The 15,798-nt window shown below is 26.2% G+C and overlaps 2 protein-coding genes across 6 annotated transcripts; one reads left to right on the top strand and one right to left on the bottom strand.

Annotated features, from left to right (window-relative positions):
- Window positions 1–1,477: 1,477 nt before the first annotated feature.
- On the bottom strand, window positions 1,478–12,342 carry LOC130667887 (probable serine/threonine-protein kinase dyrk2). Of its 5 annotated transcripts, none has more exons than XM_057469803.1 (7): window positions 12,027–12,342; window positions 11,038–11,583; window positions 10,492–10,960; window positions 10,260–10,417; window positions 9,131–9,298; window positions 8,544–9,056; window positions 1,478–8,284 (listed from the first exon to the last, which is right to left on the bottom strand). In XM_057469803.1, exons 2-7 carry the CDS (start codon window positions 11,552–11,554, stop codon window positions 8,157–8,159), a joined length of 1,953 nt encoding a protein of 650 aa, XP_057325786.1. In that variant the 5' UTR covers window positions 11,555–11,583; window positions 12,027–12,342; the 3' UTR covers window positions 1,478–8,156. The 5 variants fall into 5 exon arrangements, with proteins under 5 accessions (XP_057325786.1, XP_057325787.1, XP_057325785.1 ...); XM_057469804.1 differs by having other exon boundaries at window positions 10,492–10,957; window positions 11,038–11,586; XM_057469802.1 differs by having other exon boundaries at window positions 11,038–11,624.
- A 1,893-nt stretch (window positions 12,343–14,235) lies between these two features.
- On the top strand, window positions 14,236–15,412 carry LOC130667768 (mediator of RNA polymerase II transcription subunit 29). Its single transcript, XM_057469604.1, has 2 exons — window positions 14,236–14,450; window positions 14,732–15,412. Exon 2 carries the CDS (start codon window positions 14,736–14,738, stop codon window positions 15,327–15,329), a length of 594 nt encoding a protein of 197 aa, XP_057325587.1. The 5' UTR covers window positions 14,236–14,450; window positions 14,732–14,735; the 3' UTR covers window positions 15,330–15,412.
- Window positions 15,413–15,798: the final 386 nt, after the last annotated feature.

Genomic DNA, 15,798 nt, shown 5'->3' on the forward strand with positions numbered 1-15,798 from the left:
AATTTTGTGTGCGTGTAACATAAAAAATATACTCACACACAAATTAGTGACAAAAGGGTGTAATTTTTCATGTTACACGCATTTTATCGACGGATCAATCGTCGCAAGGATCAATTGTCGCGGATCAATCGTCCTCGGATCATCGGTCGTATCACCAAATTGAACGTTTTGAACGTAGATTGGAGTATCATAAATTGAAAACATATTTATCATAAAACTAAAACTCATTTATACTTCCAATAAGAAAACTTCTATCTTTAACACTATATATGTATATCTATTCATATATTATGATATCAAGGTGATGAAAATTGTGATTACAAATATTGAAATAAATTAATTGATATTATCATTAAACTAAAATCATAACTCATGAAATTACCAATTTTTTATGAACCAAAATACAAAAAAATCGTTCAAATTACTTTCAAAACGTTCAAAACGTTAAGAACGTTCAACTTACGTCTAAAATTCCGACTCGGGATAACTTAATAATAAGATATTTATTGAATTCTTTTAGTGAATTTTCAAAAAAGTAAAAAACGTTCAAAAAAAGTTAGTCGCTGTGCCATGTTTTGAAGTTTAGAACAGTCACCGCTTTTTCAACAGTTTTTTTCACACGGGTAATAAATTACATAATTGAAATATTTTGCTCGGAATATCACCTGGACTCCATTGAATTAATTATAATACAATCTTTTTGTTTTTGCTTCCTGTCAGCCTGCTGATTTTAATCAATTGCACGACTCATGATGCGAAGCATCAGAGTGTGCTTTACGATTAAAATTTTTATTTTTCTCTCGCATAATTATTTGTCAGTTTTAATTAAATACAGGGTTTGATTAAAAACCTATAATTAATACAAAGGGTGATCTGAGTCGCACCATATTTATTTTTATTTTTTATTAGTACGGAAAAAAGATTACTGCATGTGCTTTTTATTTTTTTTTTTTAATACGACAAAGCGTAGTTGAACACTAAAAAACAATTTTATTACACGTAAGCGCTATTTTACATGCTTGTAAAAATTAATTACATGAAAGTGCATATGGATGTATCATTTTTAAATTAAACCAAGTAAATATATAAATATAGTAATTTTTAAACAGTTTTAATTTGTAATTTTTATTTTATTCAAGTTCTAAGTTTTTTTTTTCTAATTTATATTATACGTAAAATAAAAAATTACAATTACAGTAAATGATATAAAAAAAAAATTTCTATTCTTCAGTATATATTTTTAATATTTATCACTTTTAAATATAAAGTTTTTAGAAAAATTTTAAAATTTATAATGGCGTTTTTTTTTTTAATTTTCCAATAATTAATATAAACTATTGATTTGATATTTAAAAGATATGAGTTGTAAACTAATTAATTAATAAATAATTTTATAAATTTTGTCTGAATCAGGCAAGATGGGACTATTTGGTACAGTATACATTTTTTTAGTGAAATACTTCACTAATAATTTATAAAAAAAACTTGAATAGTTAATTATTCGTAAAAATTTTTAATTAATAACAAAATTTATCTATACCAATTTTTTTTGTATTAAATTTTTTGAAAATTTGTTTTGATACATTTTACTTACCATCTAGTTTTTAGAGATTAAAGTTTATTTTGACCGATTATTTTTTAAAAACTGTAGGTCAACAATAATCATAAAAATTATCTTACCTAATAAAATATTTATTTACTTATTTATCAAATCAAAATTGTAAATTCAAAAAATTTTTTCTTACTTGTAAACAAAAATAAAATTTTTAACTAAAATTATAACTATAAATAATTTTTAAGTGACTAAATTTAATGGCGCAATTCTGTCTATTTTTGAAACTTAATTTCTGTTAAAATTTATGTTATAATTATTCAATAATGCCCTAATTATATTTAAGTACAAATTAAAATAATGAAAATTTTATTTTAATTCAATTTTTTTTAATTTTACAGGAGAGCCAAAAAACTTATAAAATTTCTACACAGAAAAAAAATATTTCTTGGCTCAAAAAATTTTTACTCGCCCTAAGAATATTTTTTACTTAACAGGGGTTATCAGATATTTTCGGCTGGGTTTTTTTTTCGGAAACAAAATCTCTCAATACAAAGCACAGACAGCACTTTGATGCATTACTGTCTAATCTAGCAAAATGCGCTTTAATTATTTCATAATATTCGTTTATTTAAGAGAAAAACTCGGCCAAAGTTTCTATTTACTGCACAAGTGCATCAAAGATAATATCGTTCGTGGACTTGAGCGTCATAGAGAGAAAAGTGCGAACCCCTGTTAACGCAAAAAATTTTCTGCACTATAAATTGAAAACAATAAATTTCTCGGAGCAAGAAAAAATTTTTGCGTCAAGAAGTTTTTTCCAGTCCGAACATAATTTTTGTTTTCACTTCATAGTGCAAAATATTTCAGGCGTCATGAAATCCGTTATTTCTGTGTACATAAAAAAGAAAATAATAGAAACAAATAAATAAATAACAAAAATAAAACATATTTATCATTTAAAGGATTATTATTTAGCATAAATTTTCTGTTAATGATTTTTCAAAACACTAGCGGCCTCAAATTTTTGCAATAAAATTTTCTGTAAGAATTTTTATGCTTTAAAAATTTTAAATACTAATAGGATTAGAAAATGTTTATTGAGATGATTGCTGACAGAAAAATGTTGAGTTGGAAAATTTTCTACTGAGGGACACTAATATTTAATTAAATAAATAAATTACCTAAATAATTAACAATGTAACGCTTCCGCTTATTGTACCAAATAGCTTTTCCTTACCTTAGTATTAGACAAGCGATTGTGTTTTATGACAGTACTCAAGTTAAATCATTACCTCAGTTCCAAAATATCATGACCCGCAAATTTCAAATTTTCCTTTTTTTTTTAAATTAAATCTTTAGAACATTTTCCAGCGTATCGTTGAATATTATAAGTCAGATTTAATTATAAATATGTGTTTTAAATCTCATTTATTTTATCAGCCATAATATTCCTAAACATTTTTTAGCACCAGTAAAATTTTTTAAATGCAAATATGCATATTTTTCGAACTAAGGAAGATATTTTAAATTAAATTGGTAATGATCGCAAACAAGAAATATTCACATATTAATTGAAATCTCATAAAAATTAAACTAGACTTTATTTACATTGATTTCAAAATTATTAGTCGTCAATAAGCCGTTAGAATTTCGTATGTCAAATTTATTTTTCCCGAAAATTAAAATTTCTCATTTTATTTAAAAAAATTTCCCATCGGCCATCATTAAATAGAAGAATTTTTTGATACTTAAAAGTGATAATATATAATATTTATGAATAAAAATATGTAAAAAATATATTTATTTTTGAAAACTTTATAAACGTCACTGTTTAAAACTTTTTTTTTTGTTATAAAAAAATTTAAAATTTTTTTTAAAAAGTAACATAATTTTTAATTAATAAAAATTTTAAACAGTGATTATTTTAAAGTGAATAATTAAAGGAATAATTAATATTTATAATTTTTTTTTTTTTTAACAACACTCTTATACTCAGAATGTCCAATCGCTCAAACAGTTTTCAATTTTCTTTTTAATTTTAATTACTAATTAATTATTACTGTAATTATTAATTATTTATTTATAAGTAATCATTATAATTATTATTAAATATAATTAAAATAATAAACCCAGTAAATAAAATTGGGTGACATTTTTAAAAGACTTTATACATTAATTTATTATTTTATCTATCAATTAATTATTATCTAATTTTTTTTTTGTTTGTTGTGAAAAAATTAACTGCTGTGCAGTAATAAAAATTATTGTGTATATAAAGTGAGTTTATTTTCAGCTAAAAAAGAGTTATAAAGATATATATTTATTACAAACAAAAATTTAATAAAAATTATGAAATAAAAAAAAAATAATCAAAGCACAAAAATATATATATAATATAATTCCTCTACATAAAAAGTTCATCTAAGGAAATTACTACATAAATTGCATAAAGCATATTTCAGATGCTTTCTCTAAACAAAATAATAATAATAATAATAATAAAGAAATATCTGCAAAAAAAAATATTATTATTATTCAATTAAAAATTATATATATGAATTTTTAGTTTTGTTTCTTTTCTTTTTGTTTTTTAAATTGTAACTTAACGTCTAAATTAACAATTTATAATTAAGGACATTCTCAAACAATGACCCCCACTTTTTTAAAATTTTTAATGACTCAACTGTCAGAAGCGTATCACAATTTTATCAATTTTATCAATGAATTGAAAAAAAATTGTAGTATTAATTTTAAAAAAGGGCAATTTTCCTGAGATATGGATTTAAAAAAAAATTACTTACAGTTGACATCAATTAGAAGTTAAACGAAATTCGTTAAATAAATTTCAGTAAAAAATTCCATATCAATTCCAAATTCAAATTTTGTAGTTTAAAATTTAATCATCAAATTTTGTTCAACTCCTTATTGATAAAAACTGTAAATAATTTTTTTTGAATTCTGAATCTCAGTGAAATTGCAACTACTTGTTTTTTTTTCAATTAAGGTTCCAATTTTTTATTAATTAATTTTAAAAAAGTTAAATGATTTATGGAAAAAAAGACAACGTCGTTACAATTTTGAGATACAAATTTAAAAAAAAAATTACTTACAGTTTTCATCAATCAGAGGTTAAAGAAATTTGTTAAGAGGATTTGCCATCTATCCTCTTTCTCACACACATGTAAACGAACAAAACGGTCCTTGTTGCACTTACATTAGCAAATAGAAATTTAAAATGAGCCGTTATCAGATATAAACTAAAATTTTCGAACGAGAAACATTCGATTCGATAAATTTACACATCGAATGAAATATTTTATTTAATGATTCGGGTCTTTATCTATGAAAACGGTTCATTGAAAAATCACTTATTTCACTCTCTGAAAAAAATTTCACTTCACAAAATTTGACGTTTCAAATTATAATGTTGACATAAAGATTTTACTAAAATTTATTCAACAAATTTCGTTTAACTCCTAATTGATAACAATTGTAAGTAATTTTTTTTTAAATCTATATCTCGGCGACAATTGTCTATTTTTTATTCAATTAATTGATACAATTTTGATACGTTTATGAGAGTTAGAAGTCATTGAATATTTTTAAAAAGTGGGGGGTATTGTCTGAGAACCTTCTTAAGATTTGACATAATATCGAATGTAATTTACTGTATACCGTAAACAAACAATCTTATTTCAAATCCTTGGCAAATTAATAAAATACACAGTATTAATTAAATTCAATAATTATTATTTTTTAAAATAATATTTTTAAATAAACTAATGGAGAAAAATCATAAGTATTAGCATGATTATTTTGTGTTTTCTGTTGTTGTTGTTGTTGATGTTACAGTAGGTACAATGTAATATATATTCAAATGTATAACTTTCACACTGCTTCTACCGGTTCAATAAAATTCTAAATATTTATTTTCTATAGATTATGTATTATTGATTTTAAATCTTACATTATGATTATTTAAAAATTAAAAAAGAAAAACATGTTTATCCATAATAATTTTCAAATTAAATACACAGTAATTTAACTTTTTCAATCCAATCAATATAAAAATATTTGTCATAAAAATAAAATTCAATGAAAGCTTTTGTCAAATTAATAATAAAATTTTTTTAAATTAATCAATACACGAGTCAATGACTTAAAAATATATTTTATATTTTAATAAATTAGTCTAAATATTATAACTGGATAACTATGGAAAAAATGCCTGTCACTTTTTTTTTCTACTATTGATCAAATTTACTTACTTGAAATTGTAAATCAAAATACGCAAGTATTTGCAGCGATTAAAATAAAAAATTTAAAAAATGTTTTTTTTTTAAACTACTCAATAGTACACTGTAAAAAATTTGCGAAGTGAACGCAGATTCAATACGGAGTGAATGCGGATTGAATGTAAAGCGGATGACTATTTATTTATTTATTTAATTTTCTCGGAGTGAAATTTACTTCGAAGGGAAGTTTATTTGAATACTGAAACTCCGGTTTGAAGTGAAATCAACTCCTAAAGAGAAATTGTTTCAATATTAAAACTCTAAATCGGAGTAAATCGGAATATTAGCGGAGTGATTTTCTTTTTAACTCTGGAACTCTGAGTACCGGAGTGAATTCGGATTCAAATAAAATTCGTAATCACTTCGACGAATTCACTTCGAATTATTTACAGTGTATCTTTGAAAAATTTAAACGACACATTTTTTTTTTTTTTAATGAAGTAACAGCCAAAAGTTTTAAATTCACCGATAAAGATTTTAAATCTCAAATGGAAAAAAATTCTGTAATTTTTAGAACCGTCATAGAGGGCTAAAAATTTTTAATTATTAATTTTCAAAAATTATAATTCTTCTCCGAATTTACTATGCAAAGAATACAATAAAAAATGATTTTTAAATTTGATAATTTTTAGTACTTTACTGGCTTGAGACTCTAATATATTTTTTTTTAATTTTTTAAAGAAGCAGACAATGGTTACAAAAACAAAGTAAAGGTTTTTTCTCAATAAAATTAATTAATATTATTATAAATGATAAGATAATAATAAACATTTCACAATTTTTCAATATAGGAGACTATATCAGCTTGTTTAAAAAATATATATTACAGAGTAGTGTAAATATATTACAGCAAATTTCGTAATTGTATCGAACTAGAAAAGTACAAATGAAAAATTATTAAATTTAAAAAAAATTTTTTATCAGTGGCTTGCATAAAGTAAACTCCTTATTACGTTCAGAAAAAATGTTTCTTATAAATTTTTTTATTCGTGTGAATTTTTTAAAATTTTATGAAATAATTTCGGAGAAAAATTTGTTTAAATTTTTCATTATCGCACTTAACACTTGCATATGTCGATCTAAAATTTTACAGTCATATAAATTTATAATAGTTTTTTACAATGAATCCTTAATAAAATTTTTTTTTTACGAACAGTAATTTTTTTTCAAATTTTTGCTAAGTAATTTTTACAAAAAGTTATCTAGTTAATTAAAAGCAACTAAAAAAAAAAAAAAATTTTTTTTTACATTGATTGGAAACTTTGTAAAATAAAAATAAAAGAAAAACAAAAAATTGGACGACAACTGCTGTAGTAAATGATTGAGCAGTGATTTAAAATAATCAAAATTCAATTAAAAATTTTCAAATATTCCCAATTGAAATAATTATAAAATTTATAAATATCAATAATAATATCAATATTAAAAGAAATATTAATATTATCATATTAAATTTCATTTAAAATTTTTGACTTGCGTTTTTTTATTTTTTAAAAAATCGCCTCTCGATAAAATTATTTCTGTAGTACAGAAACCTTTTCATTACATACCAAACCATGTAATATTTGTACATACTTATAAATCTGATGATAAAGTGAATGGTTATAATCGTATTAAAATAACGCATAACAACATTCACTTACAACATCAAAAATATACTATTGCAAAAGTTTTATTATTTATTATTATTTTGTCAGCATAAACGCCTTATTTATAAATCAAACCACCAGTAAGATAATTATTATCTACCCTCAAAGGTATCATTATTATAACTGTTATTATTTTATTATGATTATTACCATTAATAATTCACTCTCACACATTTATTTATTTTCATTTTAAAATGACTTTCTCAAAGAATATCAATAATAATTAAAAAGATCCGATACGCGAGTTTATATTTAACTGCAATGTCAATGAAAAAAAGACATCGTGTAATTTACATTTTAAATTGGTCAGAAGCTTTACTTTATTTTATTTAATTTAATTATTTTCTTTTTTTTTCATTTTATTATTAGGTAACTCTTAATATATATCTGGTATTACCATCAATATCAAGATTAATAATAATATATATTAAATTCTATAAAAACATTACTTTTTAACATGACATAAGCAAATCACAATGACTTTTCATCATACAATAATTATTCACGTATCGGATCTTAGATTATTTATAATTATTAATATTAATATTAATTATTATTATTATATTATTGTGTATTTAATATTTAATTAATAATATATAATTTATAAATTTTAAATATCAATTAAAAATGCATTAGTTATTAATTATCAATTTATTATTACACTCTGCTACGTGATTTTTTTTCAGACGAACCCTCAGTTGATGTCACCCCGGTAGTACCAGCAGCCAATCGCTTTCCACGTCTTGTTGAATTATTACTGCTCGTCTCGACAGTTTGTGTTGACCCTTAAAACCCGAATATCAACTATTCGTCCCTTGCTTTTTTTTTTTTTTTTAATTTAATTATTACGTAATTTAATTTTAATTATTTTTTATCCGAAATAATTACTAATTTTATTAATTATTACTATTAATTTTTTTTTAATTTTAAATCAACTATCAAATTAACGAACAATTTTATACTCCCGAAAATATATATTTAGTTAGTTAAAGTTTTTGAAAATTAATAAATAAAATAATGATGTAATTTAAAAACATCACTCACCACGTAATTTCGTTCTTGACGTTGAGCTTGGATTTGACGGAGGAGGTTTTGTTGTTTTTTTCGCTTCAGCTTTTTTGACATCAGTATTAATGGCACGTTTACCAGCACCAGTATTGGCATCAGCACTGACACCAGTTCCACTACTGGCATTTGTGTTTCCGGAATTCGTCGTATTGTCATTAACGGAATCTATTTTATTACCACGATTTAAAATTCGCTTAGAACGACTTGATACATTAGCTACTGATTTAGCGATAGCCAGTGCTTTGTTATTTGCCGCTGGACGTTTTTTAACACGGTTTGATTTAGGTGTTGTGGTAGTTGTCGTTGCTGTAGCTGTTGTTGATTTTTTTTCTGGCTCTTCATCACTGCTATCATCTTCCGAGGAGGATGAGGAAGACGACGATGAACTTGATGATTCACGTTTTGACCTTTTACGTTGACGTTGTTTTGGGTTACTTGATCCTTTTCTCCTCTTCAATTGTGATTCGTCTTTATACAGCGACAAGTCCACTAAAATATTATATTTTTATCAGTAAATATATGTTATTTATTCATTAATTTTTTAAATAATAATAATAACTTACATCCATCAGGATGTTCTTCCGTTACACTAGGTTTTTCAGAAACACCAGCCTCAACATCAATAGCACGTTTTAATATATTTTCCGTACGCAATAATTCAAATTTAGTTAATTGATATTTATTTTTGTCAACTTTGTTCAAATTTAAATTCGTCAGGATACAATCGAAATCTATAAACAAAAAATAAATTATTAAAATATGTTAATATTTATTAATAAATATATCACTTCATTAATTCTAAACGGACATATTTTTATATGCCCTTTTGGTTTTAATCACTAAGTTTGAAGTGAAAAGGGCGTATAATTTTTTAAACTTCCCGCTATAAAAATAGATAATTTTCAAAAAAAGGGAAGTTATAGGTTTCAGTCCGATTTTCGAAATTCAAGCTTTCATCATCAGATCTTGAAGTTTCGAGGTCCTAGAAAGCTATCTTGACTATTTCCGGATGGACTTCCGGTCGTGTCTGTAAACTTTTTTTGTCCGATGATATCTTTGGAACAAATCAAGCGTTCTTGGTGGCAATCAAAAGGTTTTATTAAGACTTACACCTGAATATATTTTGGAGTCAATCAGTCGAGTAGTTTACAAGTTATACGAAAAATAAAAAATAACCAAAAAAATTTCTAGGTTTTTGTTGCATATCTCGTAAATCGCTCAACCCATTTCTTTCAAAGTTCGAACGAGTCTCAGGCAACAAGCTCTTCCGATTACTCAGAGCACGTGCAAATTGTTCGATTTTTTCCAAAGATATCGCCGGACAAAAATTACTTTTTTTCAGTAAAATGAATGTTTTTTTTCGGCCCCATGGTTTTTTTACCTCGTAGCGCTTAAAGTTACTAATAATATTTTCGAGTTCCTTGAGCTCGAAAATAGCAGGAAATTCTAGGTTTGGCCCACAAGGTCAATCGTTTTTCAGATTATTTTTTTATTGCTAATAATATTGTAGACTTATTACAAAACTGAATTTTTTTTTTTTTTCGATTTTTAGCAATAAAATAAATTTACAAAACGATTGGCAATGGGAAAAAAATTGTAAGCCCTTTGGGTTTTAGGGAGTTTCCGAAACCAAAAGGACAAAAATATAAGTCCTTTTAAAATTAGTAACGCGATATCAAGTTTGTCAATTACCAGTAAAATCATAAAAATCAGGTGAATAAATTTCTCCATTATTTTTATCCTGGGAAAGCCAGCGTATGCGAATACGTCGGCTAGACTTGTAAATATTTTGCATTGCTTGACATACATAAAAACTACCTTCAGCATTACGTACTGCTAAGAATTCATTCCTTGAAAAAAAAATAAAATAATTAATAAAAAAAAATTATTACACATATTTAAAAATTAATAAATAAATACGTACTTGTAAAATACGATGAGTTTATCATCAGGATTTTTATTAGCAGGCGTTTTATTAAGAGTCTGTTTAACAATCAATGCTATTTCCGGTAAAGGACTCTGATAAGGTTGAGTCTGAACCCGATTTCTTTTAGGTTTGCTACCACTTTCAGCAGCTGGACTTTTTAAATCTTTTAATTCACGGGATTTACGTTTTGGAGTTCGTACAGGTGAATTAATTTTTTGTTCAGCTTTAGTCATTGTTGTTGTCGGTGAACTTGTTTCATTAGCTGTTGCTTTTGTTGGTGTTGTGGGTAATTTTTTAGTACTACCACTAGCGTCAACTTTAGGCTGCGTATCATCTATTTTTTGCGCTGGAGATACTTTATTTTGTGTTGACGTTAACGTCGATGACGATGAATTATCAGCTTCTTTTGTGCCATTATTAACAGGAATTTTCTTTTCCTCAGTTTTCTGTGTCATATTTACTGCTGCTAAAAAAATATAAATAAAATAAAATAAAACCGACAATTAATTAAATCAATAATTAATAAAATAAGTCAACACATACCAGAATTTTCAGTAAATGTTGATGGTTGTGGATCAGATTTTACGTCATCTTGACTTTCAGTTGATGAACTTTGAGGACTTATATTATTATTTCTATTAGCCTCTTGATTTTGTTTAGATTGTAAATTAGATTCATCAGCACCAGCTGTCACTCCTGTTTTATTGACACTATTCTCCAATCCATTTTGTACAGATTTACTATCTGTTGATTCACTAATTTCTCTTTCAGTATTAGCATTAATATTACTAGATGCTGCTGCTGTAGCTGCTGAGGCTGGTGTTGATGTCGATTGATTATAAGGTGTTGGATAAACTTGTGACCTGTGATCCTGTACCAAACTAAGAGGTTGGCTTGCGGGTTGGAGTGTAACGTAACTCAAATTAGTGCCACTCAATGGTTTCATTGAACCAGGATCACCACCTGGCATTACTTTTTGTGCCATAACATTCATCGGTAGCATCGAGTGTCCCGATGATGGTGGTGTTGATCCTACTCCTGGCATTGTTGATGTACTCATACCCTCAGTGTGCCTTTTTTTAGGCACTACTTCTAAAACCACAAGTACAAATAATTTATTATTTGTTAACCTAAAAATTGTAAAATTGATTTTAACATAAATTAAATTTATCTAATTGACTAATACTAGAAACGAGTTATAAAATTATTATTATTATTATTATTATTATAAATATTCAAAGTATGAAAAATTAAGTGGTAAAATAATGAACCAGGAACGTATGATATTACCGATAAAGTTAAATAATTATAAGTATTTAATAGGTAAAGATAACAATCAAAGTGTTATGAAATGACCACGACATTGGCGGCGGGAAGCAGAGGTGGCAGAGTAGAGTAAACATAAACATGAATCATATATTTTTTACCATGTAAAAAATAAATATATTGATATTAATAAATAAATATTTAAAAAAATAATGTAAATAAAAATAAATATGAGATAGTATTTGTTATCAATAATGATTTGTTACCTTTTATAAAAAATAGTTTTTAAAAAAATATAAGCGTAGGTGAATGATGTTAATGTTATATGATGATGTTGCTTCGTAGTTGTTGGCTACGATCTAGCGCCACGGTTAACTCATCTTCTACGTAAAGAAAAATTTTCCCGCGTATAATTCCCGCTTAGCAGCTACCATATAATGAGGTTACTGCGATACATTATTAATAAATAACAATTAATTATATTTAAACACTATTGTGGTAATAATTAATATATATAATATGGCAATACGCGTTTTATTAATATGATTTGTTATAGATTAACAACTACTCTTAATGCACGAAAAACACAGACAGGAATGCCAGGACGTTAGATGGCGTCGGTTATCAGACGCCGTACGTAACGCGATTCGTTTTATGCTGCGACTAATTGCGTATAAATATTTTCATTGGTTATCATTCGTCATTTTATACGGTTTTTATTGGACGACTGTTATTCATCATTCGACCAATCGTGTGTTAGATACAGATGAATTTCGTTCAGGGATACCAAATTTAAAAATTTCCATTTGCGCGCGCAACATTGAGCGCGGGATTATTTGAATTTTTGTAGTAAATTACATTGTGCTTTGGTTACAATTATCCATGATTTTAAAATGCAATTAAAAATAATTACAGTTGAGTCTGAACTTAACTGTTTTGCTGACGATACCAAGATATACAGGGTGATCAGGAACATTGATGATACTTACGCACAAAATGATCTAGACAATCTAGTTAAATGGTGTAGAAGGAAAAACTTAGTCTTAAATATAAAGAAGTGTAGTGTGATGGTGTTCCACAGGGGTGTTGATGCTAAATTTGTCGACAACTATCACATAAATAATATTCAACTGGAAAGATTGACGGAAAATAAAGATCTAGGAATCATGATTGATGATAAGTTGAATTTCAATAAACATATTGATTTTGTGATAAGGAAAGCTAAAAAAACCCTGGGATGTATCACCAGGATTAGTAAGGACTTCGAACAGATCACAACACTAGTACAGCTTTATAACACATTGGTAAGGCCTACATTAGAATATGGGTCAGTTATTTGGTCACCACAATATGCGGTTCATGTTCAGAGACTGGAGGCGGTTCAACTTAGTTTTATTAGACACATAAAATATCTGTGGAAACGGAAAGGCATCATTCTCACGACGAAAGAGACGAGGTGTAGATTGAAAATTATGACTCTTGAAAACCGTAGAAAATTGATAGATTTGTGCTTCTTCCACAACATCATCAATAATAGAATAGATAGTCCAGAGATTCTCAACGAAATAAAATTACTAGTACCCACTAAAATTTTGAGAGAGAATAGATTATTAGATCTACCTCAAGACAAGAGGAAATTTATAATGAGTGGCCCCAGGAACAGAATATTTGCTACAGTAAATGAATATGCCAATGATCTAAACCTTTTCGATAGTAGTTACACTACTTTTAAAAAAGCAGTATCAAAAATGTTGAGTGATTTCTAAATATGTAATTTTGTATTATTATTAAACACATGGAGTTAATTATAGTCGAGCAATTATTTTTACACTTATATATTATTATTATGTTAAACTATTGTAAATTGCAGATAGCGTTAACATAAATAAATAATATTCAATAATTGTAAATTCTTTGAGTGCTACTTCTTATAGGAATTTAATAATATTTTTTTTTAACTTCCCGCTATGAAAATCGAAAATTTTCAAAAAAAAGGGAAGTTATTGGTGTCGGTCCGACTTTCGATAACCGAATTTCTAAGAGATCTTGTCGTTTGGAGGTTCTAGGAAGCTATTCTGACTAATTTCAAGATGATGTTGAAAACAACGGGAAGTTTTGAGGCTAGTCCGCAGGACCAACTGATGCCCGGATTTTTTTTCTTTGTAATTGATTTGTTGAAAACAAATCTGAAAATGGTTAGTATTGTCAACTAACTTTAGGATTATCAATTATCAGGTTATAAATTTATGTAATTAATAAAATTTTAACGATAAAAGTTGTTAACAATCTATATTAATTTTCCGCACCATCGAAATTTCATAAAAAATATTAATGTTCTAATAACTACATTAATTTTGTATAATATTTATTTAAAATTTTTTGAAAATGAATTTATTTTTTAATGATAATCTAGAGTTCATTTTTATCATCACAAGTCATGCACTAATTAGTACAAGAAAACTCAGCAGATGTCGTTCTAATAAAATAAAAAATCTAAAAATCTTGGTTTTGTGTTTATTTACATTTTTATTTATAAAAAAATCAAAACTCAAAATAAATTTTTACAATTTTTAGAAAGTTTTTAAAATAAATATACTGAAACAAAGCAACAAAATTTTTCAAAGTAAATCAATCAGTTTCCAGGTTTTTGAGTAGTAAATTAGCACTAACCTCATCAAAACACATCTAGAGTAAGTAAAACCTTTATTTACATGAGTGTGAATGTAGCAGACATCAGAGAAATTAAAAATGATTAATAACTAGAGTAAATAATTATTAAAATAAAATTTTTAAAAAATGCGCATTTAAAAAAATTTGAAATTTATAAGTGCATTTTTTAAAATTATTTTTTTTTTAATTATTTACTCCAGTTATTGGAATTTAAAATTTGTCTGATGTCTGCTACATTCACACTCATTTATTTACAAACTTTACAACAGTAAATTAATAAATAATTAATAATTTAAATTAGACAAATGATGAACATTTCGTCAATGCAACAACAAGGTGGAATGGCGATGGGGCAAATGCCTCAGCCATCAAATCCTCAGATGGCTCCTAATCCTCAACAAGCGCAACAAGTCCAGCAACAGCAAGCACTGCAACAGCAACAGCAACAACAACAACAACAGCAGCAGCAGACACAAGAAAAACTTGACAATATTTCAAAAGTCAAATCACTAGTCGGTCCACTTCGCGAATCATTAGCAATAGCTTTGAAAACAGCCGCCAATACCTTAACACAAAACAGTCTTGTCGACGTCGGTTCATCTAAAAGTACCGACTCAGATCATCGTTTTAATAAAAACATGGAAGAATTTTATTCAATTTGTGATCAAATAGAGTTACATTTAAAAACATCCCTCGAATGTCTATCACAAAATGCCAGCTCAGTTCGTTATTTTCCAATGCCCGTGATGCCAACTCGTACTGAAGCTATTCCAGCTCAAGAAGGACCAGCTCTAACATATCCACAATTTTTGATGACCGTCAAAGCCCAAGTTTCATTTCTACGAGAAATTCACGATGCACTTATGACTGCATCCAATTCTCTTACATCTAATGAATAATAATAATTAAATAAATTACTTAGTTATATTTTTTGTAGATTATTAAAGTTATTTATAAAACAAAGCGTAATTAAAAATTTTAATTAATAGTTTTAATACAAATCATACGTTTTTTTTACTTTTTTTTCATAACTCTAATTCTAAACACGATGTAAATATTTATTAATTATAAATACAGATATTATCATATTAATCGCGATAATAATATGTATGACTAAATACTTCCATTTCTGGTATAAACGATTATTATCATCACTTGGCTGGCCAGTTAAGTAGCTGTAAGTTAAAGCTGAACAAGTTAAGTATCAACCATCAACCATCAGCAGAAACAGTAGCAGTAGCAGTAGCAGTAGCAGTAGCTGTTAATATGAATAAAATATATAAATAAAAAGAATAAGTAGTTTACAGTAGCACCCTAGTGTAATATAAGTATAAGTAAAAGTGCAAATGGGTGGTATCGACATTAACA

This window comes from Microplitis mediator, chromosome 5, assembly GCF_029852145.1.
Source record: "Microplitis mediator isolate UGA2020A chromosome 5, iyMicMedi2.1, whole genome shotgun sequence".
Lineage (NCBI taxonomy): Eukaryota > Metazoa > Arthropoda > Insecta > Hymenoptera > Braconidae > Microplitis > Microplitis mediator.

Excerpts from the sequence above, each read along its gene's own strand:
- LOC130667887 (XM_057469803.1), bottom strand. The coding sequence starts at position 11,554 with ATGAGTACATCAACAATGCCAGGAGTAGGATCAACACCACCATCATCG. Across the intron at positions 10,418-10,491 it reads AAACTCATCGTATTTTACAA|GAATGAATTCTTAGCAGTAC; the intron begins GTACGTATTTAT and ends TTTTTTTTCAAG. Across the intron at positions 9,057-9,130 it reads GGAAGAACATCCTGATGGAT|TGGACTTGTCGCTGTATAAA; the intron begins GTAAGTTATTAT and ends ATAATATTTTAG.
- LOC130667768 (XM_057469604.1), top strand. The coding sequence starts at position 14,736 with ATGATGAACATTTCGTCAATGCAACAACAAGGTGGAATGGCGATGGGG.